Source organism: Suricata suricatta, chromosome 13 (genome assembly GCF_006229205.1).
Source record: "Suricata suricatta isolate VVHF042 chromosome 13, meerkat_22Aug2017_6uvM2_HiC, whole genome shotgun sequence".
NCBI classification, from domain to species: domain Eukaryota; kingdom Metazoa; phylum Chordata; class Mammalia; order Carnivora; family Herpestidae; genus Suricata; species Suricata suricatta.
Window position 1 is genome coordinate 35,542,419 of NC_043712.1, and position 27,754 is coordinate 35,570,172.

General features: G+C 49.0%; 1 protein-coding gene across 7 annotated transcripts; it reads right to left on the reverse strand.

The window, feature by feature from the left end:
- Positions 1–989: 989 nt before the first annotated feature.
- Positions 990–27,475, reverse strand: TMEM8B (transmembrane protein 8B). 7 transcript variants are annotated; one of them, XM_029919802.1, is made up of 13 exons: positions 26,794–27,475; positions 22,340–22,529; positions 21,755–21,962; positions 15,632–15,765; positions 15,054–15,322; positions 14,125–14,450; positions 10,969–11,062; positions 10,661–10,784; positions 10,436–10,578; positions 10,005–10,183; positions 2,397–2,543; positions 2,159–2,230; positions 990–1,905 (listed from the first exon to the last, which is right to left on the reverse strand). In XM_029919802.1, exons 1-13 carry the CDS (start codon positions 27,329–27,331, stop codon positions 1,309–1,311), a joined length of 3,021 nt encoding a protein of 1,006 aa, XP_029775662.1. In that variant the 5' UTR covers positions 27,332–27,475; the 3' UTR covers positions 990–1,308. The 7 variants fall into 7 exon arrangements, 4 of the variants coding, with proteins under 4 accessions (XP_029775662.1, XP_029775661.1, XP_029775663.1 ...); XM_029919801.1 differs by having other exon boundaries at positions 2,159–2,275; XM_029919803.1 differs by having other exon boundaries at positions 1,490–1,909; positions 2,159–2,275.
- Positions 27,476–27,754: the final 279 nt, after the last annotated feature.

Here is a 27,754-nt window from a genome sequence, read left to right on the forward strand (position 1 = left end):
TTTCCTGGCTTTTGAGCTTCCTAAGCTGTAAAGTCTTAACAGAAGAGTCTTAAGGCACAGACAAAAGATTAGGGAGAAAATCTGAAGTAAAAGGGAGCCTTCTTCACCTCCAGATTACTAAAAGATTCCCTAAGCTAAGGATAAGGACGAGAGAAGAGGAGGGGATACAGCAATGGCATTGGCACAGAGGGTCCCAAAAGGAAGAGGCCCCGGGCCCCAATCACTAGGCCAAACCCCTGGACAGGTTTGCAGGATCTGAAAGACGGAGCAACTCATGCCTTGCTGGTCAAGTAAAACTCCAAGTAGTCCCCAGAGGAGAAATGACTTCAGGGGAAGCCGAGGCCTCACAGGTCCTTGCGTGTGGCACAGAAGTCAGGAGAGCCTCAGCACTGACAAGGGTCATGCAGACAGGACAGGAAAGTGCTCGGGAACAGCCTGCCTGTCCTGCTGCCTGGGGACCAGGTGGAATGTTGGACCGCTCAGGGGATGGGTGCAGTGTGGGCCCCAGTGACCAGAAAACTCTCCCAACATCTCTGCATTATATAAGACCCTTAAGACTCAGCTGTGACCCTTGTGGAAAGAGAAGAAATCCCAGATTGACAAAGGACATCTCTTAGGCAAAGTGGGGACTCAAAATAGAAGTTACATTATGTGATGTTTCTTGCACATTTGTGACTTGTACCTGCAAATCCAATTTCCTGAGACCTCGGCTTCCTTTCCTGTTGGGTGTGAACCCCACAAGGGAGGTCTGTCTTGCTAAGTTAAATCATCTCAGCACATACACACACACACATCACACACATACACACACACTCACAACTCCCTACTCCCTACTCCCAGCAGCTGCAGCCTGCCATGAGGGGGCAAAAGCCTCAGGCAGAAGCTCCAGCAGCTCATTCTGGCTGGGTTCCCACCACGCCTGCCGATTTCCTCAGACCCTCTTACCCTCTCCTCCCCACACCCTTAGCCCCAGGAAAGAAGGCAGCCCAGAACCAGCAAATACTTCATTGGAGACATACCAGACTCCACCTGCATCAACTCAGAATACCAGCCGCTCCAGCCCCCGCCCCATCTGTCCTGCAATCCCCCTCCCAGCACAGGACAGCATGGCACAGCCCAGATGCTGCCTTGGGAAGGAAGCCTGAGGCCAGAATTGCTGAGCTGCTGGGAAGATCTGGAGACTCAGTTTCCCCAAGACGGACTCCATTTCCTCGGGAATGATGCCATGTCCTGAGAGGGCTCCGTATCCCTGGGAAGCAATCCATGTCCTTAGGAGGGTCCCATGTCCCTGGGAAAGACTGTACACCCCTAGGAGGGACTCCTTGGTCCTGAGGGGCTCCGTGGCCCTCCACAGGCTCCAGTTCTTATGAAGGACTCGATGGATGCAGGAAGACTCCAAGCCTTCAGGAAGTGTGCCAGGCCCCGAGAAGAGCTCCATGTCCGTAAGAAAGGCTCCATGTCCTCAAGAAATACAACCTGTCTCTTATCTCTGGGAGAGTTCCACATTCCCGGGAAGGGTTCTCCGCCCCTAGGAAGGGTTCGTGTTCCCCAAAGGCCAGGTCCAAAGCCCCCCTCAGCTGGCACAGATGCTGCTGACAGTGGCCCCTCCTGGGCCCACAAGGCCCAGCTCCTCCTGCTCATTGATACACAGCTGGTAACCGCAGCCCCGGGCCCGGGCTCCAGACGGGACCCGGTGGTCAGTCTTGGCACGCGGGGGCAGCAAGAAGCCCACACTGCCAGCGATGAGCATATGCCAAATGCTGTGAATGTAGAAGTAGTTGTCTCGGGTCTCCACAAAAGCATAGAGTAGGACAGCACTGCCTGCAATAAGGCTGCCCGGGCACAGGTAGAAAAGCCAGCGGCGCCACGTGGGTGGGTAGCAGTGCCGGCGGCGGACGCTGCGTACTGTCTGGGGGAAGCAGAGAAGTGGGACTCAGGAATACAAGGCTTTGGAATCCCAGCCAGAACTGGTCATTGTAAGGTTTCCCCGGAGCCCTGGTCGCAACCTGAAGGCACCTGCCAAGACTGGAGTGAGCACCATGAATAGTGCCGTGATGATGACAGGGTCCAAGCCCATCTTACACTGGGGACCGGACACTCAGGGCCCTGCACCCAAGTCCTGCTGGACTCCCCCCTCCCCTGTCCCTCCCAACCTTACCCAGGCTGTGGCCAAGATCCCCAGGGCGAAGAGACTGGGTCCAAGCAGGTTCCAGAGTCCATGCCGGTCAAGCTGTAGAGCCATAGACAGCAGCATAGCCCCCAGCAAATACAGCACCTGGAGAAAGAGGACTCCAGGGGCTGGGCCGGGTTGGAGAGGGGCACTTGGCAATGACCCCAGGGAGAGGTTGGGAGTGAATTTGCCTACGGTTGTCCCCCAGGGCCCACTCTAGACTGACCTGCTTGACCACGGGCTGTAAACGAGCCATGGCAATGACAGTGACCCACACGGACATTAAGGAGCCCAGGAAATCACAGAACTGCAGCACATCGTAGTCCATGATGCAGAAAACCACAATGCCTGGCTGGTCACAGGCATGGTAAAACTGGAGGAAGAAACGACAGGCATTGAGAGAACTTGAGGCAGTCGTCCAGGTCCATGAAACTGGAGAGAGGCCACAAGGGTGGTGTGCTGCTGTCAGGAAAGTAGAGGTCAGAGGTCACATACTGAGCAGGACTGGGAAATGCCCGACTCCCTCCCTCTGAGAATAATGTGGTAGGGAGGCCTGGTCTGCCTCACAAGCTTTATGTATCTGGCAGCCCTGACCCCTGTCCTTACCCTCCTCATCCTTCTGCTTCTGGAATGTACTGTGGCAAGCACCAGGCAGGCCGGGGTTCCAGGTCTGTCAAAGTGAGGCCAATCCTTCCTTACTCTTCAGGCTCACCAGGGTCCCTCCTATAATCCTCACCCCTGGCCCAAGCTGTGGGGCTAGACTCTGGTCTTTTGGCCAACCCAGACCCTAAGCCTCCCCTGCATAGCCCAGTCCCCCGATAGCTCAGACTCAGAGTTGGGATTCATCTTCAGGCTTACATTACCTGGCGCTCTTCATCCCCTCCCACCCAATGTCATGGGCACAGAGGTGGGGGGAGAGGAAAGACAGTAAGGAAAACGGCAGTCCCTAGGCTGTGGATAAGAGCATGTTACTTTATACCATGGAGAAGAACACAGGGAAAGGACAGCCTCTACCTCTCCTCTGCCGTGGGAAAGATGGTAAAGAGGAGAGTATTCAGGAGCTTCAAAGTGGGTGCAGAGGACACAGGTGGAACTGGATCAGATTATACTGGACACCCCCATTAAGGAACCAAGGTCTGCGGTCAGCCCGCCTTGGTCTGTGGCCCCAACCCCTGTGCATCTCTGGCATCCTGTGTTCCTTTATTTGTAAAAAGGGCTACCCAGGAATAACCTGAGTTCTCTTTGCCTTAGAACATTGCTGTCACCTTTCTCTGAACTTCCATGTAGAATTTATGTGACTTGATTACTTATTGGTGTCAAACACTAAGAACATGTACAGTTTTAAGACAATCTTTGATGCAGAGATGACGGGAACATGTATCCCTCTGTGTCATGTACCTCTGAGCCCACCCAAAGACCAATTGGACCTATGAGGACAAACAGCTCCAGACCCCAAATGAACATCCTGATGGCATGCTCACTCCCCCATCACCTGATATTGTCCCTGCTCCATGTCAGGCAGAAGAGATCATTACAGATGGAAGAAGAAAATTTAAGTACTATCATGGGAGAGAAAAGATTTTTGATCTACATAAATAATAATCTACTCATGGAGCTGACCTTGAGACATCCTAGCAGATTTTAGGGGATCAAAAAAGTTTCTTAAGATTCTGTGAATCAATATGCTTGAACTCTGTCCCCTGCATGTCACCCCAGGTCCTCAGGGAACCGGCTACCGAGGGCATTTCATGATCAGAGAAACAACCTGGTGTCATTGCTAGGGTTGGAATGAAACACATCAAGCTGAACTGCAGCTGGAGCAGAAAAGCTGTGTGCACAACCCAAAGGTGGCCTTTGAAGAGGCTTTATCACTGACTGAAAGGGCCTTTTAGGAACTACTTGCAGCCCAGGTCAATTTCTTCATCATTCTATTGAAAGGCAACCCTACATCACAAAGGCTCTCTGAGTCCCAAGAGAGGTGCCTGACAGACCTCAGTGAGAGAGGTAGCCCAGCCCTCCAGAGGCATAACCTTGGCTGAGGGTGGTGGGCAGGGATATCCAGTCCACAGGGGAGGAAAGAGGTAGCTGAGTAATATCACAAGTCATTCAGTTCTGGCAGCAATGGGTCTCTGGAGCTTCTGGGAAGAACGGAAATGAGAGAACCTGGTCTCCTGCTTGAATGCATTAGAGTTGAGAATGGGAAGGGGGCGGTGAGGTCAGGAAGAAGAGTTCAGGAAAAAGCATTCTATCCTGACCTCAAGTGACAAACCATGACACCCCAGCCTTAATCAAACAGCATCCCCCTTAGAAAAAAGCAGGTGGGAAATGGAAGCAAATCTGTTGTGAAAACTGGCCGAATCCCATCCAGGTGCAGAGCTGCCAATGATAGAGTGGGAAAACGGACTCGAAAGTTCAGTCTCTAGAAACAAAGGATGAGAAAGAAATTGCTAAGTTTCTTTTGAACTTGTTGAAGATTTCATCCAGTTATTCAAATCATAAAATTTGTAACTGTGACAAAGGAGAAAAGGTGAATGATGTAAGAATAGGGAGGAGCTAGGGGGTTAGAAAAAGAAAAAAACGAAAAAGAAAACTTAGGTATATTAATTGGCATGGGGAAACCTTGGGTTTGATTCCTTCCAATTTTAAAGTCCTAAGCTTGTATATCTATTCTCTGTCTTTCCCTCCACTTTGGAGGCAAAAAATGCTGTCCCTTCAGGAAGAGACTGCTTTGGAATGATTATGTTTTGAGTATCTCAGGGCTGTTAAGTTTGGGGACATGGCTCCCTCTTACATATTATTAAATTGAGAAACAGAGCTCTTACTGGGAAACTCTCAGAGACTTTTCATGGGAATCCACGTCTGCATTAGAACTCATGTTTAAACACACCTAAAAGATTTAGTTTTTCATTTCTTTCTTTCTCTTGTAGGTGCTAATTTGGTTCCTAACTAAATCAATATTTTGGTCTTTTGCTATGTTGGCTTTTGAATATTGATTATGCTCTACCACTAAGACCAGATATAAATACTACAGCTACTAAATTACCCAATACTGTTTTCTGATTTGGATTTTATTTTAAAACATTAATTCTACATTTCAGCCTTCACCAACCACTTGCTCCATCTGCCTGACTTTCAAGTATTTAGGAGGAAATGCCCAAACATTTCCAGAAGAGGCACTTGTAATAAATCCTTCAATCTCAGATAAGAGAAGATATACATTGCAGAAGAAAAGTAAAGCTGAATCACCTAACACATCTAAAGGAATAATTAATTGAAGGCTGAGTTTCTCCTAGGAATTTCTCTGCCCTGAAAAAAGAATAGGGGATAATGGAGGGCTTGTCTCTGGAGTAGAGAGGTGTGGAGAGAAATCATCTCACTAGTATTCTACGGCTAATTACTCTCCAACCATACCATAAGGTCAGAGAGATTGTTTAAGGTTGTAGGAAACCCTACCCTAAGGGGTAGAGTTAAATTAAAACTGCAGCCTGAGGAGAACACCAATCCTGATCTGGGTACAGTCACTGCTGAATGTCTAACCAAACCACTGGTAAAGCCTATCACTGACTCCTTCGTGGGGCACAATTTGCTGGGGAAACCAGCCAACAACCTGTGTCAGCTTACTTCATGGAAACTCCTCGACCTGGAGAAGACATCATCTTGTCATCACACATTCTGGGTGTCTACAGATTTGCCCCCTCACCTGCAGTTCTTCCACCTGCCCTATTATTCATGGAGCAGAATCCATTATCCCTTGTGGTGGTGCCCCACTCATTACCTTCTTTAACCAGGCGACACAATTGGTAGTAAACAAAGTAAAGCAAATCACTCACCACTATAGAATTCACTGGTGTAAACATACTGCCCATCTCCTAGAAGCAACCGGCTGAATAAAACACCAGAATGGCCTATTGAAGGCTTAGTTATGGTGTCACTGGGAAACTCTACTCTGAAAGTCTGGAATACTCTCCTATATGTTTGGTGCCCAGTATGTGCTCAGTAAGCTCTAGTCATCTTATACTCTATGCCATGTATGTTCATGAAAGCACATCCCTACTCTAATAAACTTCCCTCCATGCAGAAATAAACAAACAAGCCTGTAATATCATTGATGCACTGAAAATTATGGGCTATTCTTTAATATTGGTATTCCTTGTGTTAGCAGCAATAAAAAGAAGTGATAGAAATAACAGAAAGATAAGGAAACTTAAGAGGGGAAATTAGACTACAAATTGGCTTCTGTTAATATAATTCTAATTTAATTTGACACTCCCTCAGCTTTGGACATTTCTTTACTTGTGAGGTAATTTTTGAAACTTAATGTAAATTGGTTTTTTCTATGGAATTTTATATTTTTACAACCTAACTATAGAGTTACAACCGAACTATAGCTTCAAAATAGAGTATCCAGGCACTACAGAATGTAAAACTGGAAATGCAAATATATTCAATCCATGCAAAGTTTGGACTATTTGCATTCAGGATATAATGGCACTTACTGCTATTTCTTATTTTCTGCTTCCATTTCCTCTTGGAAAAAGTCATGGGATTTTGCCAAGGGCCACTAAAGATTACTTGTAAGGTGTGCTGCTGGGATGTCAGCAGCCCACAAGGAAAGCCCCAGACGTCAGCTCTGTCTGGATCTTTGGGGAGTGGATTATAAGGCTCTGACTAGCACTGCAAAAGGCTCACGGCTTAGACAGCATGAGTCAGAGTTGTACAACTACAATGACTGATAGATTTCCCTTGATGACTTCTGATATTTGGTTCTATTTTCTGATATTTTCATTGGCTCTTATCTTTCAAGAATTTGAGAACTATTTTCACTGTTTAAATATCTATTTATTTATTTTTGAGAGAGAGAGAGAGAGAGAGAGAGAGATAGAGAGTGTGTGTGTGTGTGTGTGTGTGTGTGTGTGTGTGTGTGTGAATGAGAGGGGGCAGAGAGAGAGAGGGAGAGAGAGAAGCCCAAGCAGGATCCACTCTGTCAGTGTGGAGCCCGATGCAGAGTTCAGTCTCACGACCATGAGATCATGTCTTGCACCAAAATCAGCCAGACACTTAACCAACTGAGCGACCCAGGTGCCCCTTGAGAACTATTTTTAAAAAAAGAATTTGAGAACTATTAAACTGAGGTCATAAGGTTCTCTACATATCTCAGGATTTCGGAAAAACTGAAGTCAGGTTAGAGATTTATCAATTGCCTCACTGCCTTGGTACTAGGAGAACAATATAGCTTATTGATTACATGTGAAGGATCTATGATCCTACCACTCATGTTACACCTCAGACAAAGTATGTGAACTGCCCTCATCTGCAAAAATGGATGATGATAATAAAAGTACCTATTGAGGCGCCTGGGTGGCTCAGTCAGTTAAGCATCGAACCCTTGATTTCAGCTCAGGTCATGATCTCACAGTTCATGGCATTGAGTCCAAGTCAGCTTCTATGCTGGCAACCTGGAGCCTGCCTGGGATTCTCTCTCCCTCTCTCTCTGCCCCTCCCCTGCTTGTGCATGTGTGCACTCTCTCTCTCTCTCTCAAAATAAATAAACTTAAAAAAAGAAAGTACTTATCGATTACTCTGGTGCTATTGTGAGGACTCGGTTAGCAGTGTCTGACACACTAGATGTTATTTTGTTGTTACCATTATCTGAACTGGTCTAGCTACATACAAAATCCAGTGCTGGATTTGTGACCTGTTTTTCTTCTAATGTATTTTACATATTATGTGATGTATTTTGCGTTTTAAATATTTTACAGATTTACACTTTGAACTCCCAAAGAACAAACCTACTGTCTGCTCCCACGCCCTAGATGGGACTCGAAGCACTACTCCCAGGTGTAGACTGTCCTCGATTTGAAGACAGAGAAGACTGTCATCTACCATCCTGGTACTGTTACCTGCAACATGACCAACGGGTCCTCAAATGGAGACTGTTGAAGAATGAAGTAAGCCTAAACTAAGTAAAGAATGAGAAAGGAAGAGCCATGGGGAACTTGCCCAGGAAAACCGGATGACTAGCAGCTCTACATTTTGACCCATGTGGTAAAAGAAAGGGGGTTAGAGCAAGACTTTAGGAAACACCTCAGAGCCAGTACCTTTTCCTTGATCTTTTATTTATTATCCTGTTTTTCTTTTGTAAGTAGGTTCCACACCAAACATGGGACTTGAACTCATGACCCTGAGATCAAGAGTCACATGGCCTACTGACTGAGCCAGCCAGGCACTCTGCTTAGCCCATTTAAGAAAGTGGAAGCTCTGTATGTGATGTCAGTCACTATAGGCTCCCCTCGTGTTCCAACTGGGCAAAAGTTGTTTTCTTTCAAGGACGATCTGCCCCTGTTTCCAGAATATGAGGAGTCATCTGGTATACTAAACACTCTGGAGCCAATGCCCAGGATGCTTGTGCAGAGTGCAGAGAATGGACACTCTCCCCCAACATGCTCCAGGCTCCTGACACACACTGGTACTCTTACTAACTCTGAATCCCATTAGATCTGCATGCAGCCAAGAGTAGGCTGGTGGAACAGCTGTTGCTAGAGGATTTGGTAGCAACAGTATAAAGGGCATCTGGCAGTAAAGAAGAGAAACAGTGTCTACTATAAAAATAGAATGAGGCACTGTCAGAGCAGGTCTAAAGCGGGGGTGGCAAGCAAAACTGGACTGTGAAGAGGCCAAGGTCTCTCTATGGGGCATGGTTATAGCCTCCTCTTCCTCATCTGTGCACGAACATTCTGGAGGACCCTACAACATGCCCCTCAACTCACCCCCCATTTTCTCCTGAATGATAAGTAGGACTTTTGTAATTTGGACATACATGTGATCTATTAATGCTGAACAAAAAGAAACACATATTGGTTTTTGTGAGTCTTGCTGCCGAGACAAGAGGAAAGTCTGAATCCATCTAAGATTTCTGCAGTGCTCATAGGCAGACGCTATATGTCACGAGATGCCAAGAGCCCAGAGATGAGCTGAAAAGATCCCTAGATGCAGCATCTCAGGGGGACGTCGACATGGGCGTTACGTCACATTCGCAGGCTCACTCCTCTACCTTTTCCTTACCCTGTCTGTGATGCTTGCTGGTGATATGAACTTTTCTGTTTGTGGAGGAGGGAAGACACAGAGAGGAGACTGTGGACATTCTGTAATGCGAGGGCAAGGATTTAAAACTATACTAATCTTCATCAAAATATGCTCCTTTGAGCTGGAATTTTATATCACACTACCACTTTCCATGATGTCTCAGGACAGCTGAGTTCGTAAAATTTCTTAGGACCCCAAGAGCCAGAATGCTCTATAAACTACCCAGGTATGGAGTTCCTCTCTGTCTTCCGACAGCTCTCATGAGAAATCAAGGAGGCCATGATGACTAAATGGGGATATACCTTCTCATACTATAAGAATATGCTGCATATGTAGCAATCCCTGAGATAATGAAGGACACAGACACAGGGTGGCTAGCCCCAACATCATGAGAAGTGGAGATTCCATACAGAGACATGAGAGAAAGGGCAGATCTCTTGCCATCATTCAGAGTAGAAAAGGTGAGGCTGTGTTTAAATAAAGGTCTCCTTGGCCCTGGGTGTGTTTCTAGAGGGTGTTGGTTATCTTAAGTTACAAACAGCCTTGTTAATCTATCCCGATGTGCTTTACAAAAATTGCCATAATCTTCACAAGCCATGATACTACTGTAGAAGACACCGCTGAAGAGGAGACATCCTCATATAACAAAGGTGTAGACATCCCCAAACCCGTGGAAAACACGGTAGAAGTGCAGACCCTCACCCAGCACCATTAAATAAGGACTTGGTGAAGACACAGATGTACTGCATACCGTGGAGAAGAACATGGTGAAGGTGTAGACAGCAGCTTCCAGCACATATCGGCTCCGAATGGCCAGGACCACGGGTGGCAAAAACATGAGGTTGCTCAGGCAGAGCAGTAGTGTAGACAGCAGCTGGAATCCATAGGTGAGCGCATCTGCACTGTCAGTGCAGCCCCAGCCCCGCCACCCTGTGAGTGGGGAGAGCACAAGGCAGAAGGTGGGAGAGGGCCCACAGCAGCCATGGGGTCGGCAGACACTTCTGCTGGCAGCCTCTTGCCAGGCCCAATGCCACTGCCAGTACTGGGTGGTCTCACCCTGGCTCCGCCCTCCCATCCTCTCCAAACCCAGCCTCAATTCCAGCAGTTACTGCAGTCCAGACCAGCCGTCCCCTCCCACCCAGGAGCCCACCCGCGGCTCCCTCGCCAGCCCAGCCCGCTCACCGGCCTTGCACTCGCAGGCCGCGTACAGGTAGTTGTGCGTGCGCAACAGCTTGCACTGGCCATAGGGTCCACAGTCGTCCACGCAAGGGGACAGGAAAGTGCGCAGCCGCACCTCGGCCGTTGCGTTCCGGCACCGCATGTACCTGCGCACACGAGGGCCATGGTCACCTGGGGCACCAGCCACTACTTCCCTGTCCCGACCGCGCCCTGCCCCACCCTGCTCACCGAGGCCCCACGCCGCACAGAGAGCGCAGAGTCAGGAACCAGGTCCCAGTCTGTGGGAAGGGGATTCGCAGCCTGGCCACTCTGGACGTGGCACTGACAGAGAGGAGGAAGCCAGCCAGGGAGTCTTAGAGGAGAAGGGAGAAGAGGGGATATCAGTGAGTGGGAGGAGGAGTCAGTATGGGCTCAAGACCTAAAGAACCTTCATCCACCTGACCCCACTTCCCCAGCCCATCCTTCCTCCACCATCCCCGACTGCCCGCAGCTGCAGACTTAAAGGCTCCTCTGCCTCCCCCATTCTTCAACCCCACCTTTAGAACAGGTCACTGCTGCATCCCCAAGGCTCAAGGGCACCTCGTGAGTCAGGCAGCCGAACACTGTCACGTTTTCCTGGCGCAGGGAGCTCTGAGGAGTGCAGGTATGAAGAAGATTGTCACACCCTCCAAGCCCTACCACCACCCCACCACCCTCAGACTCCTTGTTAACCCCTTTCCAGAAGCCCCTGCAGGAGCTCCCTGGACATCCATTCCTGCAGGGGCTCTCCACATCAAAGCCTGCCTTTCTCCTTCTCCTCCTTTTTCCCTCCTTCTCCCTCTCTCATCTCCATTCTTAGAACAGAAAAACTGGAGAACACCAGATCTTCCACAGCAGAGATCTTTCAAAGACTAATGAGAAGGCAAGGCCCTATTCCGAATGTTGTCTTTGAGCAGAATTGTTTAAACTCTGTCTAGGCAAGAAAGAACACCGTTTCAGTCCTGTCCAGCTTGCTGGAGGGACTGGAGGGGGACTGTTGCTGGATGTAGAAACCAGTTGTGCACAAAGGGAACTGTAAGGTTTTCAATTGTCTTCACATCTTCACCTGGGTCTGAAGGCAGGCGGCATGTAAAGAAATGTATTCTTCCTCAGGTGAAATGATCCTAGGTACTGAATATCAGTAACAGTGCTCGCTTCGGCAGCACATATACTGAGTATCAGTAACAGAATGCCTGAGGGGTTAATGTAGCAACTGCCTGGGATTTAAAGGAACCAGATACCCATAGGAGTAAACGTAAGGAGTGTCAACAAGAATAAAAGTAACAAGATGCCATAAGCTCACCTCATTCAAGAAGGATTTGAGGTAGCTTATTAAATGCATTTAATAGGATAAAATAAGTGCATGAGGGAAATTTAAAGATCAAGATAAGAAAATAAAGTCTGTCTCTAGCTGTGAGCCATACATTTGATGCTGACTTCCAAGCAACCATAGCAAAAAAGGAAACATAATGAGTTACCAGATTTTATCTTATGAAACCATAAGATAAAATTTAATCAGAGTCTCAGAAGTATAGCATCCAAAGGAGTGGTTCTCAGGAAAATTCTCATCAAAGAAGCACTGTGTTCTGTCACGCATCCTGTCCTCAACCACAAGGGTGAATTTCATACAACTTGCTTGTAACGTCCCTCAATGCAAGCCAGGATAATATGCCAGAGTCATTCTAGTGGGAAACCAAAGGGAAAATGTCCTCTAGGTATGCAGTTCTCTGATCCAAATGTTCAGTTCTGGATTCCAAGAGAAAAAAAATCAAAATACATGGAGGGACAAATCAGAGTAGATGAGCCAACATCTTTCAGAATAAATATAATGGACTGTTTGCAGTGGGTAACAAATGTCATGGCATGTAGATGGGTGTAATATAAGCAGATGAAAGGGGCAGGGAGGAGCTGCAGGGAAGAAATGAAGAACTGAGAAAGAACAAGAATGCGTGATACTAGTCTCTGAAATGGGCGCTAACAGTTTCAAGGTCAAATCAAGACTTCACTGTCACTGCCCAAAGGAAGTAAGAGTCAGAATTTAAGAATGAAAATAAGAAATGTCTTCAGGTTGAAGAATCTGCTCTGTCCTGATCAGCAGAAGGACTAAAAAGTTCTGAGCCATGCCCCATAAAAAACCACATCTAGCCACGGACCAACTCTCAGGTTGGCTGATAGAAAATGGTGCCTGCCCCCAGAGCAGGGGAATAATAGTTTAAAAAAAAAAAAAAAACCTGGCTAGGGAAACAGTACATAAATTATTGGCTCAGTGCTAATCTAAGACAGTCACTAAGGTCCTGATACAGGGCTCTGCCCTAAGCCCAGTCTTATTTAATGCTGAAAATAATGAGTAAGAGGTACAGAAGGCCAGCTTTTCAAGTGTATGAATTACATAATGCAGGGAAGACACAAGGCCCAAACTAGTATTAGGCAATGGCTCAAAGATGGACATAAATTCTTCCATTCGGGTTACAAAGTTCACTGCAAAAGTATGAGACAGGAATCGGCAGCAGTTCACATGAGCTGGGCTCAGGGCATGAAAATGTGTACGCCCCTTGGTTGCAAGTAGAAAACACAGAAGTTAATATGAAAAAGGGCTGAGAGGACATATAATTTTATGTCTTTGATTTTCCAAAACTTTTACATGTGATCATATTTTTTTAATAATAAAAGTATCTTCTCCAATTTCTTTCATAAGTCTTCTATAGTTTTCAGCGTACAGGTCTTTTACATCTTTGGTTGGCTAATAAAAGTAAACGTCTACTACTGTTTTGAAGAAAATAAAAAGGGAAAAGGAAAAGGCCTCAGGATCTTAGTTCCACAGCCCCAGGTGATCCCCAGTGTGATGTGGAAGCTGGGAGAGGGAACTCGAAGAGGGAACTGCACAAACTGCCTGCCACCCTGGTCAGCCCCGTGGATCACTGATCTCAGACACACAGTGACTGGAGGAGACAGCAGAGGATGGGCAGAGGTCTAAGATGCTGAGGTTGTTCGGCTTTGGGGAGACTGAGGGGCATCTGGAGGACTGTTAGAATAGAATAGAATATAACAACTGTACCACACTGATACAGGATGTAACTAATAGAGGAAACTGTGCAGGGAAGCGGGGGCGGTATGGGAATTCTCTACTTTCTTCTCCATTTTTCTATAAGCTTAAAACTTCTCTGAAAAATCAAATCTATAAATTTAAAAAAATAAAAAGGAAAAGGATAGATTTACTGGCTGTAGCTTCAGGGGCAAAACAAAGACTGGTGGGTAGAAATTCATGGAATGTGAAGACTGTCTTCAGCAATCGAGCTGTCTAAATATGGACTGCATGGCCTCAAGAGGTGATAAACTCCCCATCACAGGAGATAGGCAAGAAAAGTGAACACCTGCCAGAGAGACCCTCAGGAAGTGGAAAGTTAGCCTATAAAACTGGAATAACTTAGCCCACTCTGAGTTCCCCTGGCTGACCTAGCGCATCTGTGGTAGAGTCAATACTCAGGGGAATGTTTGTTGACCAGAATTGGGTTGAGACATGGTCACTAATCATAAAGTTGGTCAAAGCAACCCAGATATACTTCCAGAAGGAGGTAAGAGCCCCCACACCCCTGACACCTTCTCCTTCAAGTTCCCCTCCAACCCCCGCCCACCCCACCTCCCACCCCCCACCCCCCACTTTCCACCAAAAGTACCACATTGAGCTGGAGCTCCAGGCTGAGGACACCCCCACTGTCCAGCACTGGCAGCAGCCGCAGAGCAAATACTGCCGGGCGCTCAGGGGGGAGGGCCACGCTGGGGCCAAAGAAGATGTAGAAGTGGACAGAGAAGGTATCCAGCTCGTTACGCAGTGTTGGGCGCACTGGCCAGCAGTGCTCTGGTGGAGATGTGGCCCCAGGCCCCTCAGGAGAGGCCCCTGGGGATGGTGGCTCTGGGGGCAGTGGCTGGTTGCCCAGGGACTGGGGCATGTTCATGGCAGCTCCAGGGACCAGGACCCGGGACAGGCTGGGCTGCGGACACTCTGTGGGCAGAGGAAATCAGTGCTGGGGCCTGCCGCCCTCACAAGCCCTACAGCCCCACCACAAACCAGATCTGAGCCAGACAGGAAATAGCAAAGCGTAGGGAGAGACAAGAATTAGAATCAAATGTCCCTTGGGAATATGGAGCATCCAGGGTCACAGGATCGGGCCCAGGGGGTTCCTAGTGGTCACAGGTAATGGAATGTCATGTGGAAGGAGTCACTGCCCTCCCTAAGGGCAGGGAAGACACTGTTGAAACACATGATGGGCCCTCTCAGTGAATGGCATGGGCTTTGGCAAGGGTGGTGTCCCAGAGGTTTTCGATGCCCTGCCCCCAAGGAAACTGAAAGAGAGACTAAGCCAAGGAGAGTACTGAGGTGCCTTAGTTAGCCCCAAATCCAATGCAAACTAATGATCTGAAGGCCTTCCAATGAATCGAAGCTCCAAGTTGGTAGGGCTTTGGGGAGTGTAAAGGAGACTGTGCAGGGCTGGGCAGACTACAGGGACATGGCAGAGGGTCAACAACCACAACCACCATGCTGCCCCTTCCCAGCCACAGATAGCAGCACAGGCTGAGTGGCAGAGGCAGATGTGGGGCTTCTGACCTTGCAACCGCACACACAGCTGGAAGCGGATGGTCCTGCCAGGACCCCGGGATGGTATCTCCACACGCACGTAGATCCAGTGGCCCCAGGGGGGTAGTGCCAGCTCCAGCTGGCACATCGAGGCACCTCCACAAGATACAGAGCTTGAGTTGTGCAGGGGTGGGGCCTTGGGACGTAGGCGCAGTGTCAGGGGGCAGGCCGATGCCCCGCGGCTCCCCACACATATCAGCTGTGCTGAAACCCTGTAAGTAAAGCTGGGCACAAAGACCCTGGGCAGAGGGGAGGTTGGGGGTAAGAAAGGACAGGTGAGAGGGTGAGAAGGACACCCGAATGAGGAAAACACTAGCAAGAAGTCAGCACAGAGGGACAAGGGATACAGGAGAACAGGAGGCCTTTTCAGGTCCTCCTGTCCATGCTGAGAGAGAGGGAGGCAAGGGTCCAACCCACCCTAGAACTCTGGGTGGCCCAGCAGCCCAGGTTGGTCAGAGGGAGAGAAGAAGCCAAAAGAACCCTGTCGGCTATTTGAGGCCAGGGAAGGAAGAGGAAAAGGGTCAGGTTTGGGGGAGTATCTGACTTACTTGTACAGGGCTGAGCGGTTGTGGGGGGAGAGGGTTTGCTCTGAGGGACGGCCAGGCACCAGCACAGCAACATCCAGCAAACGCCGGACAATCAGCTGCGGCTGAAGGAGGTACTGACACTCATCCTGGAGACCCTGGGACAAAAGCAGGGGTGGTGGGAGGGGAGAGACAGCAAGGGTCTACTAAAGCAAGGCAAACAGAATCTCTTGAGGGGTGGGGGACAAAGCTCCTCTGGCCTCTTACCCCCACAGCTAGGATTGAGGTCTCTCTAGACTCTAGGTCCCTCCTGCCTTGTCTCCATCTCTCTTTCCTAGGTCTGTAGGATCTGCTGTGACCCTCGGACTCAAACCCAGGCCCTCCCAACAATCAGGCCTGCCCCTCCTGCATTCTAACTCCTCCTCCTGAGCACTCCTGAACCATCCCGGAGGCAATTTCAAACTACCCGATTTCCCCTCCAAGCCCTCAAAAACTTAGAACACTGGCTCTCTTTTGGGATTAGAAAGCTCCTTGAGGCCTCTAGTCCAAACCCACACCAGCATACTAATCTGAATCTTTAATTTCCTTTATCCCCCACCTGCCTTCCCAAGTCTCTGCTTTAACACCTTCTAGGAAACCTCCACACTGTAAATAACTTGAAAACAGGAACCATGTCTTATTTTATTTTTGCTCCCCCAGACATGGAACCTAATATAAAGTGCACACCCCACAGATAAATGTCTGCTGAATATTTGAATGGATCAATCAATCAAGCAGCACAGCTGGGGGAAGCTCCGATGTTTATGAAGCCGAAGCCTGTTTTCTGTCTCCCCTTCCACTGCGCTTCCTCAGGGGACCCACAGATACATCTGCTTCCTCTGAATCAGGCTGGGTTTCTTCCATTACTGGACAACAGTCACATCTAAGCTGCTCTTCTGGGTGAAATCCCTGACCCTCGTCACTAAGTTCACACCACCCCAGCACACAGAGCCTCCTCTCTCTTCAGTGGGCATAGTCCCTTTCTTCTGGTTCCTCCTCTGCAGCATCTGCAGCTACGTAGGCCCTCTGATCCTAGCAATTCAGAGGACGGAGTTCCTGATTAGGCTTCTCTGTTATTCTGGACAAATGGCCTTATGCAGGCCCACTAAACTAGAGGCCACTGTTTATTTATGTGGTTCTTCTGACAAAAGTTGCAGGCTGTGACATCCCACTGAGTTCCACACCATGGAACAAGCCAGCCAAGGCACTGACTTCCAGCAAAGCTCCACAAGGCTGGAAGAAGGCCTTGATGGATGCCAGGCCCGAAGATCTCACTACCTTTCACCGGGAATTCTACTCTGCCTTTTACAGCATTGCATCCTTAATGCTAGCACACCACCTGGCAAATACTAGGTGCTAAAAAAGTATCTGCTGAGTTAAAGAATGGGTGTCAAAAAGAGGGTCCTTTCAGAGAGCTCTTCAACCTACCTAGCTGCTCAGAGACCTCCATCTCTGATATCCAAAGCGGATCCTTCATCTTTGGTGTCAAGCCCTAAGGGCCAGAAATACTAACACAAGTCATCTCATCAACCCCACTTCCTACGGAAAGAATCACCACCACAATAGCCTTGCAGTGAGCAAGCCCCAAGGGTGGGGGCTCACATTCCGGAGGTGGTTCATTTCCTTGCTGGATGGACAATTCAGGGGAAGAGACACTTTGCTCCACATCCTTCTTGCTGTTGGCTTAACTGAAGGATCAGTGGACATGACCTCAATGGTTAAACTGTGCTCCTTCCTTAAACCATATAATGTGCACATCTAACACTCCTCCCTTATCATGGAGGGAAGCATTCAGTCAATGAAGAGCAGGGAAGGTGTGGAGATACAGCAGCCTTCGCCCTATAATAGGGCAAGAGAAAGGACACCAGAAGCCAGGTCTGCAGGAGCTGCCGAGGCATAAGCCAAGTGAGAGAGTCCAAACTGGGCCAAAATAAGCAGTTATATAAGGAACAGGGCCAAAGCAAGTACACTTGAGAAACCAGCAGGGCCAAAGTGAGAAGCAGAGTGTAAACCAGTCTGAAAGAAGCTGGGGAGGAAGGCCTTCAACTGAACCCCAGACTGTCCTAGTATGGCCGGGCTGAGTTTCCTAAGGAAGGCCCGAGCAGGGTGGCCAGTGCCAGACTCTGGATAGGGCTTACAGACTAAGATGCCCAAAGACGCTTGCCCTTCTCTGTAGGGATATCCTAGTACCGAGCACAGCCCGGCCAACCAACATAGAAGAGTGCTGGACAGACTGCAGAGGGTAAGAGTAGAAGTAGGGAGAGGACTGGGAGGTTTCTGCAGTGGCCCAGGAGAAAGCTCAGGGAAGGTGTGCTCAGAGTGGAAAGAGAAGTGGATGCCTCCAGAGTGTGCTTTAGGAGTGGAGTCAACAAGACTTTTTCTTATGGACTAGCTATAGAGAAATAAAGGGAAAAGAAGAATCAAGTATGACACTGAAATCTGGGGCTTAAGCAAATGGTGAATAGCAGTGCCCATTTATGGAGAAGAAGACGAGAGAAGAGGCTTAGACTAGAAGAAGTAAAATGGGAATCAAAGAGATTTTTACTTTTGGCTTTGTTTTGATTTATACAGGCTAAGTCTGAGACATTTCTTAGACATCCAATCAGAGATACCAAGTAAGCAGTCAAATATGAAGTCTGAGATTCAAAAGAAATTAGGACTCATGGAATACACTTGGAAGGCATAAGCTAGAAGTGGTATTTAAAACTATTCTGCTGGAAACACCTGGCAAGAGAATGGAGAAATAGAGGAACTGTCTCAGGACCAAGCACTGGAGCCCCACAATATGCACCAGGCAGAGCAGACACCAAGAAAGGAGACAGAGAATGAGTAAGTGGTGGACAGGAGGAAAATCAGGACAATTCTATAAAGTCACAAAGGCCAAAAGGAGAAAGTGTTTCAATTAGGAAAAGGTAATATAAGGGACTAGTCACCAGCTAGTTACTACCTAACTCTGGAGAGGGGAAGTGGGGACTGGAAGAAGATGAAAGGAAGACTTACTTTTCACTGTATGCCTTTTGTACCTTTCGAATGTTGTACCAGGTGCATATATTACCTATTTGAAACACAAATATAATAATTTAGGAGGAGGAAGAGCAGAATGAACACTGTTAGCAGATTTTAATCTCTTCAAGTTGAGACACAGAGCTACCCTTGGTCTTAGTTGGTGGATTCAGCAGACTCCTTTCTTCTCTAGTCTGCTTCTTTGTTTTCCTTATCCTTGTTTTCATTATTTTATCTGCTTTCATTTACTTTCAAATCTTGGAGCTGAAAAGAGGAAGCATTTGAGGAGAACTCTGCTCAACATTTGGGAAACTTTTCCCTAATGAGCCCCATGGGTGCCAGATGTTACCTACAGTCTAAAGGCCAGTCCTTCAGTGCAGACTGGGCACCACAGGATGAGCACATGCTCCAAGGCAGGGAAAGCAAGGCAATGGAGGGCATGGGTCAAGACAGAAGAGGTTGATAGGAAAAGGGGGAAAAGGAAAGGAGAAGTGAGATCAGTTTTGGACACTATGAATCTGAGAAGATGGCAGAAGAACAATAAAAATTTGCCATGCCCTCACTAACTGCCAGGCTCTGTGCTGGATACTAGGAACACAGTAGCGAATGGCAAAGACACAGGAGCTTGCAGAAGCTCAATACAGAGCTAAGGAGAAGGGCCTGGGCCAGGTAAGTCACTTCCCTTTTATAAGCTCCTAACAGTCCTAATCACTCTCAAGATAAAGTTCAAACTTCTAGGTCCTTCACGATCCTGCCTGCTCACCCCTCCAGCTCCCTCACCCACTCCAACAACCACTCCACACTGAACCACTTCGTTTCTCCCTTCTGTGCTTTAGCCCATGCTACTCTCACCACCCATAATGCCTTTCCTTGCTTTCTCAACATCAGGCCTCACTTCCTATTTCCTAAAACTGCCTCTACCATACTACCAAGCCAAGTTAGCCATCTCTCCTTTGTCCTCTTAAAACATCCCCTGTATCTCACTAACATATATCTTATTTATCTGTGTCCCCTCACACCCAATCTGAGGTCAAAGACAAAGCAGGTGCTCAAGGGCGAAAGGTCCAAAGGTGAGGAGGGCCCTAGAAACAGTGCTGCCTTCTTATGGTTGGGACTCTTCAGTCCTCGCCTGAGGCGAAGCCTCACAGGAAATCAGGACAATGGTATAAGGAGAAAGCAAGTGGAGAAGATGGAGCCCTACAGGAATGCTCTGGAAAATTCACCCACAGGATTGAATCTACGGAATTACCCAGAGAACTTAAGAATCCTTACAGGCCCATGTGAGATTCTAAAACATAATCAAATTCTTAGGGTACCACAAGGATGATCCTTGCCCGTCCCCACATCGAAGCCTCTAGAAGAGGCCTTGTCTAAAGAGCTATATCTCTCATGGTATCCAGGTTGGCTGCCATTCATTGGGCAAGGTATAAGTGTGCCCCCTTGTCTCTAATATTGCCACATGCCAGAAGTTCTGCTGGCTAACCCTCCAGCCTGCAGTTCCAAATCCCCAGACTCCACTTTCCATATCTAGATGCAAATGGCTGTGTTAAGGCTAGTTCTGACCTCTCCTAACTAGGTGTTAGCACCTATAATCCCAGTCCAGGCCTAGGCCCCAGGTTCCTCTTGCCCATCCAGAAAGGTTTTTGGATAACTAGAACAGGGCTTCAGAAGAATTTTCCTTGTCAGTCCCCACAGAGAGAGTCAAGGATCAAAGTTACAATCAGGAATAGGCTCTTTGGCATCTGGCCAAAGACCTAAGACATTCCTCAGAATAGAATAACCCTTAGTTCTGATGGAAGTCAAGATCCATCTAGAACCCAGAGCCATTTCCGGGTTCTAACATCCTGTCATCCGCAGGACTCCCAGGCCTTGACAGGAAGTTCTCTGGTACATCACTCTCAGGAAAAACAGGCCTGTCACTGAGGCCTCAGGATGCCACCTCAGCCCTAGTTCCCATCTCTGACGATAGCAGTGCCAGTGCACTTGGCCCTGGACAATTCTCAGCTCATTCAAAACCCTCACAACACCTTCTCTGAAGACCGAGCTATAGCAGGAGAGGTGAGCCTGATGCAATCATAGGGCCCCTGCCCTCAAGGAACTCGGCCTGGAGAGATATATCTGAGTCAAAGCTTTGCCTGATTGGAAATTTCTGCCCCTTTCAATTCTCAATGGCCAAGTCCCACTAGATTTCCTGCTCTTCGGCATCCCATTTTTAAATTCTTGCTCCGTTCGTGCTCAGTCCTTCACCCTTACCCCTGGCCCCACACACATGGCCATCCCACTCTGCCAATGGCCAGCTCATCATATCCTCTCTCCCTGCCAATGGATAAGAGTAAGAAACCTATAGATCCTATAGGAGGAAATCTGGCCCGTCCAGCACTTGGAAGTGGCAGGAAAGCTTTGTGGCATTTCTTTCCCCTCCACACCAGAATGGAGAAGCGTCCTGACCTTTGAACCTACACTTCAGACTTTAAAAATCTCTGTTCTATGAACTCAGTGCTGATATTTAGAGAAAAGGGAAGCAACAGCCAAGATGGGCACCAGCTGCCCTCAGCCTCCTTTTAACAGGAAAGGGCTTCCGTGCCCCCGAGTGCTCTCCTATGATCTTCCAAACGGTGTAGGGGGCTGAAATTATGATAGAAGAGGAATGTATTCTCCTACATGGACCAACAACTGCGCTGGAGTCTATGAGAGTCTGCAGAGCTATCACCAATCAAGATGTAGAGCCAGACCAGTCCTGGGTTTGTGCAGCAGCATATGACCAGTCCCTGGCTGGCTTCTGATCATCTTGAATAACACTTGTACCTTGTAATAGGAACATTACTCCACAGTGCCAGGAGTCTGACCAATTCCAGACTCTGGACCCTCCCTTCAGCTAACCTGGGACCCACTATATCCTCCTAAGGCTCCCAAATTGCCTCCTACTGATCATGACCTCTGGCCCACCAGGTGAACTGCTGCCCTCTAGCTATGCCCCACCTTAGCCACCCTTATGCTGTTACCCACCCTGGCACAAGATTAGTGTGTCAAGTAGCCTATGGGGGGAATTAAGCAGATATGGAGAAGCAGCTTTAGCCCCTCCTTCCCTGGGCAGCATTCACCCACCTTGACAGAGATGTGGCCATGCGCCTGGGGAAGGTGGGCAGCCAAGAACCAGTCCCCAGGTAAGGGGCTGCTGACGTTAAAGATGCCTGAGGTGCGGTTGGGCAGTGTCCAGCTGAGGGTCAGTGAGAAAACCCCAGGCACAGCTGTGTCCCCTGGGAAGTGTGTGTGCAGGGGATTGATGACAGGGGGTGCCCCGGACCGGAAATACCTGGGGGACCAGAATGAGGAGAGGAAGACAGTAGGCAATGGGGTGGGAGACAGGAAATGGGGAAAAGAAGAACTGTCAACTCATCGCCAATAACACAAGTGAATTCCCTACACTGATACATACAACAAAGTGGTTCCAGGTCAGGAGTCAGGACATAAAGAGTAAAAGGTCAGCTCAGACTCTCACACAGTCAAACAGTACTCAGGAAATAGTCAGGAGACAAAGGTCTTGTCCCTCCCTCAGTCACACTTCAATTTGGACAGGGGTCAGGGGTCAGGATCAGGAGGTCAGTTTTGATGCTCATAAACTCACACTTTAGTTTGGAGAGTGGTCTGGAGTGGGAGGTTGGGGGTCAAGATGTTAACTTGGACACTCACACAGTCACACTTTGGTCTGGGCAGTGGTCCCCAAAGGTTCCCCCCTGCTCCTTGAAGATGATGAGGTTCCAAACAGCCAGGAACGTGTCCTCAGGAATGTGGAAGTGGAAGAGCTCGGTGCTGGCAAAGGAGCGGAAGGGACTCAGCTTGCGGGGTGAGCAGGTGGAGTAGTCAGTCAGGAAGAGGCCTCCTAGGGAGCAGGCAAGAGAGAAAGGAGCAGCATAGGGCTCAGGGCATTTCTGCTAAGCAAAAGGCACATGAGTCTTCTACACAGATAGCACCAACTCAACAAATATTCTCCTCTGAGCCAGGAGCTGGGCCTAGCCATAATCCGCTTTAATCCTTACAATGACCTTGGGGAAAATGACCTGTTTTTACAGATAAGGAAACTGAGGCTCAAACCTAGACCAAATTGAGAATTCAAACCTACATCCACCTACATCCCAAACCAGGATCCTTTATGTGACCCCTAGCTTAGGAGCCATTGTTCTCCTCTTAGCAAGCCTACGAAAACAGAGGTGTAAAAGGCACACGTGCAAGGGTACATGTGTGTGTGTGTGTGTGTGTGTGTGTGTGTGTGTGCATCATCTGTGTGTGAGTGTTGGCATGAGCTCCTGGGCCACTGAGCAGGCTAGAACTCCACCTGCAGAGCTTGGAAGTCAGCATGGAACTCTCTAACTTCCTTGTTTATTTTCTTCCCCATTCTGTTCTCCTGTGGTCCCAAGAGCCTCACGAAAGCTGTCTGTATACTGGCTCAGGGCAGGAGGCGGGGAGGGTGGAAATGTGGTGAGGATGCAAAGGACTAGCTTGGGTGGCAGAGGCAAGAACAGGAGCTGGCAGGCCACCATGAGAACTCCCAGGAGAGGAGGGAGTCACCAGACCCTCTAGGATTCAGAATGAGAAACCAGAGGGCATTTCCCCAGAGGGAGGCTCAATGAGGCAGTCAGTTAATGACTCATGGAATCTCAAACCACTTGGGGGGTTGGTAATCTCTAACTGAAGTGCCAAGATATAAGATACCTAATCATGGTTGTTCAGAGTGCAGCCAAAGTGAGCAAAAAAGTCTAGTGTCAGAAGCTAGCCAGGCAAACACATAGGCACTAGGACTACTAGAATAGTGAGAATCTCCTACAGCTCAGCTGCATAGAAGGGTGTCCTAAATGGCAGGCAAAGTCCTGGAGAATCTGACTGCTCTAGAGACTTAAAGCCAGTCCCAGAGAAGCACAGAAGGATGCCCCCAGGACAGATATGAAGGCTGGGAACTCAAGCAGCTTCAGGACAGAGCAGGGGTTAGAGGGGAGACCCTGGAGGGGAGTTTTCAGCCAAATAGGAAATACCCACAAAGCTTACCTTGTCTGACAATCTCCCTTCCAGAAATGGGAGATATAAAAATGAGGTATCTGATACAACAGGGAAAGAGGCCTCTGGGACAGACAGGCTGCTGAAGGAGGGAGCACAAGTAAGGTGGACGCCACTGAACTTCAAGGTCACCCTCCCCAGAGCTGCCCTAAATACGTAGAGACCACTGGCCCCAGACTGGCCTATCCTCATCTTCAAAGGCCATGGTTATACCAAAGGACTAGTCAGTCCATTTCAGACCACACGATTGATCTCAACTATCAGCAAGGAAGACCTGCCACCTTGCAAGCTGAGCACTGATAACAGGAAGGCAGAAAGCCATGAGCTAAATAGCTTGGATACTGTTGTTACAAGGAAGCAGAGCTCTGGAGCGCCCTCTGCTGGGATCAAGGGATGGCCTCTCCTCCCCAAAGTTGGTACCAGGTATGGGTCATGGGATGAGCCATTGCTACTGTTAGGAAGAAACGGTGGCCAGACCCCCAGTGCAGACCCTCAGAGAACTGGTGGTGAAAAGTAGCTAATGACTTTTGGGAAACAATGGATAGACAAAAACCCTTGTGATTCAAAGGAACATGGCATGGCCTGGAGAACTGGGAAACTAGCTAAGCCACCCCAAAAGTGGCCAGGGGCTATAGAGATCACAGAATGGGCCAGTGGGGAAAGGGAGTGAGCAGCAACTGGACATGATGAGAAGAACCCAGAAGTTCTGAGGGTAGATGTTTGAGAAAGCATCCACAACTCCATTCACCCCCAAGCTCTGGTTTGGCATTTTACAACAGAGGTGTGGCCCAGAGGAAACATGAGTAAAGGCCTGGTCAAGCTCAGATGAAGCTGTCCTGGATGCTCTAGTACCTCCACATGAAGCTAAGGTGACTCTCCACCACCCTCTGAAACATACATGCACATACACAGACAGACATACAGACACACGTGCACACATACAGGCAGAGGCTGGCCCTGTTAGTGATAGCACTAGGTAGAACAAAAGGTCACTGCCTGGAATAGCAAGGTACACCTGGGCTATGCACCTACAGTCAGCTGAGGAAAAGATCCAAGGATTGGGGTAGGACCAGGAGACCCAGGAGGTACCTTCCATTCCTGAAATGAGACTGAAGCCAATAATAAGCACTTATTAAGACTATGTGATGTGCTACGATGTGCTATGATGGTCCTGTGACACTGCTGGCCTCTCCTCTGGTGAAATCTATCACCACCACTAGGTTACAAAACACCCCTGCAGTCACCAAGGTAGTGACTATTAACAGCTTTCAGGGAAATCTTGCCCAAAGTAGGGTCTATTCAGTACTCTTTTCCAACTTCATTACAATTTTCCCCAAAGAACCCACTCCTGGACAATCGTGTTTTAACCCACACCTTTAAACTTTATACAGTTCTGTGGCTGTCAGTCACTCTCCTCCCCTAGCCATCCCATGCTTGCTCAATGGCCTCATGAACAAAGAAGTCGTGGTGGCAGGGATGGAAGCTATGAATTGGGCTCAAGAGTATGGATTCTCCCTCATCCAAACTGGAAAAGTGGTGTGGCTACTATCTCTACTGAGTGTCTAACCTGCCAGCAGCAGTAATCAACCCTGAGTCCCTCTGTAGCTCCTTCCTCCAAAGAGTCAGGCTAGGGCTGACCAAACACTGCCAAACACTGCCTCTGACAAAGAAATCCATTTGGAAGGTGACACTTCAGTGATCCATCTAAAGGAGGAGCAGGAAGAGCTAAAGAGGAACATGTATTCTCCCCCTCACTTAATAACATAGGCACTCAGAGGACACACAGGCTCACATGCACCCCACAGAACATACCAACACACAAGCATGTACATACACTGCATATGACAAGCATTCTCAGAGACCCCTCAGGTACATACATATAGAGCTTGGACATCTCTGCAGAGGCATGACCTCCAGCACGTATTGATCTCCTCAAGCTTGTACAGTGAACCAGGACCCCAAAGCTCACTGAAACCCAGCTCCAACCCTCAGCTGCTCTGGTGTTATTCCCAAAGACTCCCTTAGACACATCTACACTGCCACCCACTGGAGATGGCTGGGGTTGAGGCCATGAAGACCAGTCATCTCCTTAAGATAGGGCCAACTTTATGGCATATCTCCTACAGCCAGGACCCCCTCCTCCTACCACATTCCACCCATTAAGAAGTTGGACCTCTCTCTCTCCAAATCACTTCCTCTCTGGAGGGTGGCTGTAGGCTGACAACTGGCAAATGAGGAAGCGTTTGTGGATTAAGCCTTGTGGGCAGACACAGGAGAGGACAGGTTGTCCTTTGAGTCTTCTCCCAACTGGGTCAATTTTCCTATTAGGCATATTTTGTGGCAAAAAAAAAAAAAAACCCACTCACATGGGACAGGAATTAGGAAACTTTTCTAGTCTCAGTGCCGCCATTTACTAGCTTGTATGACCTTAGGAAAACTGCCCCCCAAATGAGCCTCAGTTTCCCCATCCCTAAAATGGTCCCATCTGTATTTCAAGACTACACTAAAAGGGTCAGGAATTATTCCTAAGCAAGTTAAGCTTAGCTGGAACAAAGCTCATTACCAATAATAATAATAATAATAACAATAATAATAATAATAATTCCATTATAATGATGACTAACCCATGCCCATCTGTTTGCTACATGTTGTTCTCAAAACTGTTTTCTTAACCCTGTTTTAATGCATGGTCAATATCTCAAAGTTGAGGCCAGATCTCCCCACACTGGACTAGAGGCTCTGTGCTGTAGGATCATGTCTCCCCCATCAAACTTCCCTTGCAGGAGAAGTTTCCAAGTTTTCTTTCTTGAAAAGCAAGAGTCAACGTGGAGTCAGCATGGACACAAGGAAAGAAAATCTTGGAGTCCCTGTTCTGGGGACTATTAGGCACCTGCTGGGCCTCAAGCCCACAATTTCCTCTCTTCTGACCCTCCCAATTCCTGTCAGTTGTATAAGACCTCTCTCCTCCCTATTTCTTCCCACTTCTTCCCCCCGTGATCTAGTTGCCCAGGTCCCACCTCTCCTGAATCCCTCCAGTCCATCCCTCCCTGCCAGAAACCCATCCCTGCCTCGGTGCTTCCTGCTTCTGCACTCACCAGCCCCTGGGCCAAGGACAGAGAACAGCAACAGCAGCAATAAGGCTGGCGGCAGCTGGAGCCCAAACCTGAGTCGAGGCTGGGAGAGGGGCACGGTATGAGAGAGGGGGGTGGGTAGTGGGAGAGACTTGGGTAAACACAGAGACGAGGGCAAAGGCTGAGATAATGGATTGGGCTGTGCTAGGCACTGGGGCTTGAACAAGGGCAGGGAATGGGATGGAAGGAGGGGCTGTGATGGGGACTGGAGCAAGGGCAGGGTTTGGGCCCGGGGCTTAAGCAAACACGGGGAATGGGGTTGGGACAGGGGATGGGCTGGGATTTGTGACAGAAGGTGGAATACGGGCATAGGCGGGGTTAGAGGCCAGGACAGACACTGGGACTGGGACTGGAAGGGGGGCCTGGGTTGGGACCTAGACCTGGGCATTCGCTGGGACCCAGGCCGGGGCTGGGACCGATCTGGGAAGCGGGGCGAGGGCGGGGCTGAGGTCCAAGGGCTGGATAGGGATAGGACGAGGGGCCGGGACAAGGGTTGGGCCATGGCCCGGGTCGGGGGCGGGGCCGGACGGGCCAGCGCGGGGCGCGCGCAGAGCTGACCCACGGCTCCGCTCCCCACCCCCCGGGGGTGGCTTTAGGTGTCCTCGTGGGCCCGAGGCTGGGGTCTGGCCGGCTGAGGCCAGGCCGGGGACCTGGGTGGGAGTTCAGGCCTGGGCGACTCCGGGCTGCGCTGGACCGACGATAACCAGGCCCCGCGGCGGCGGCCTCAGTCTGACGTAGTATGACGCTCCGCCCCTCTTCAATTCGATTGGTCCTTATCAGTAAAGCCCACCCCATGCCCTATTCTATTGGTCTCCAACTTGATTCTGCGGGCCTTCGAGGACAGATCCGCCCCAGCTCCCTGAACCCTGCCTTTTTCACCCCATCCTAGGATCCCCGATGCCCACCTCAGATCCTCACAGCCTCC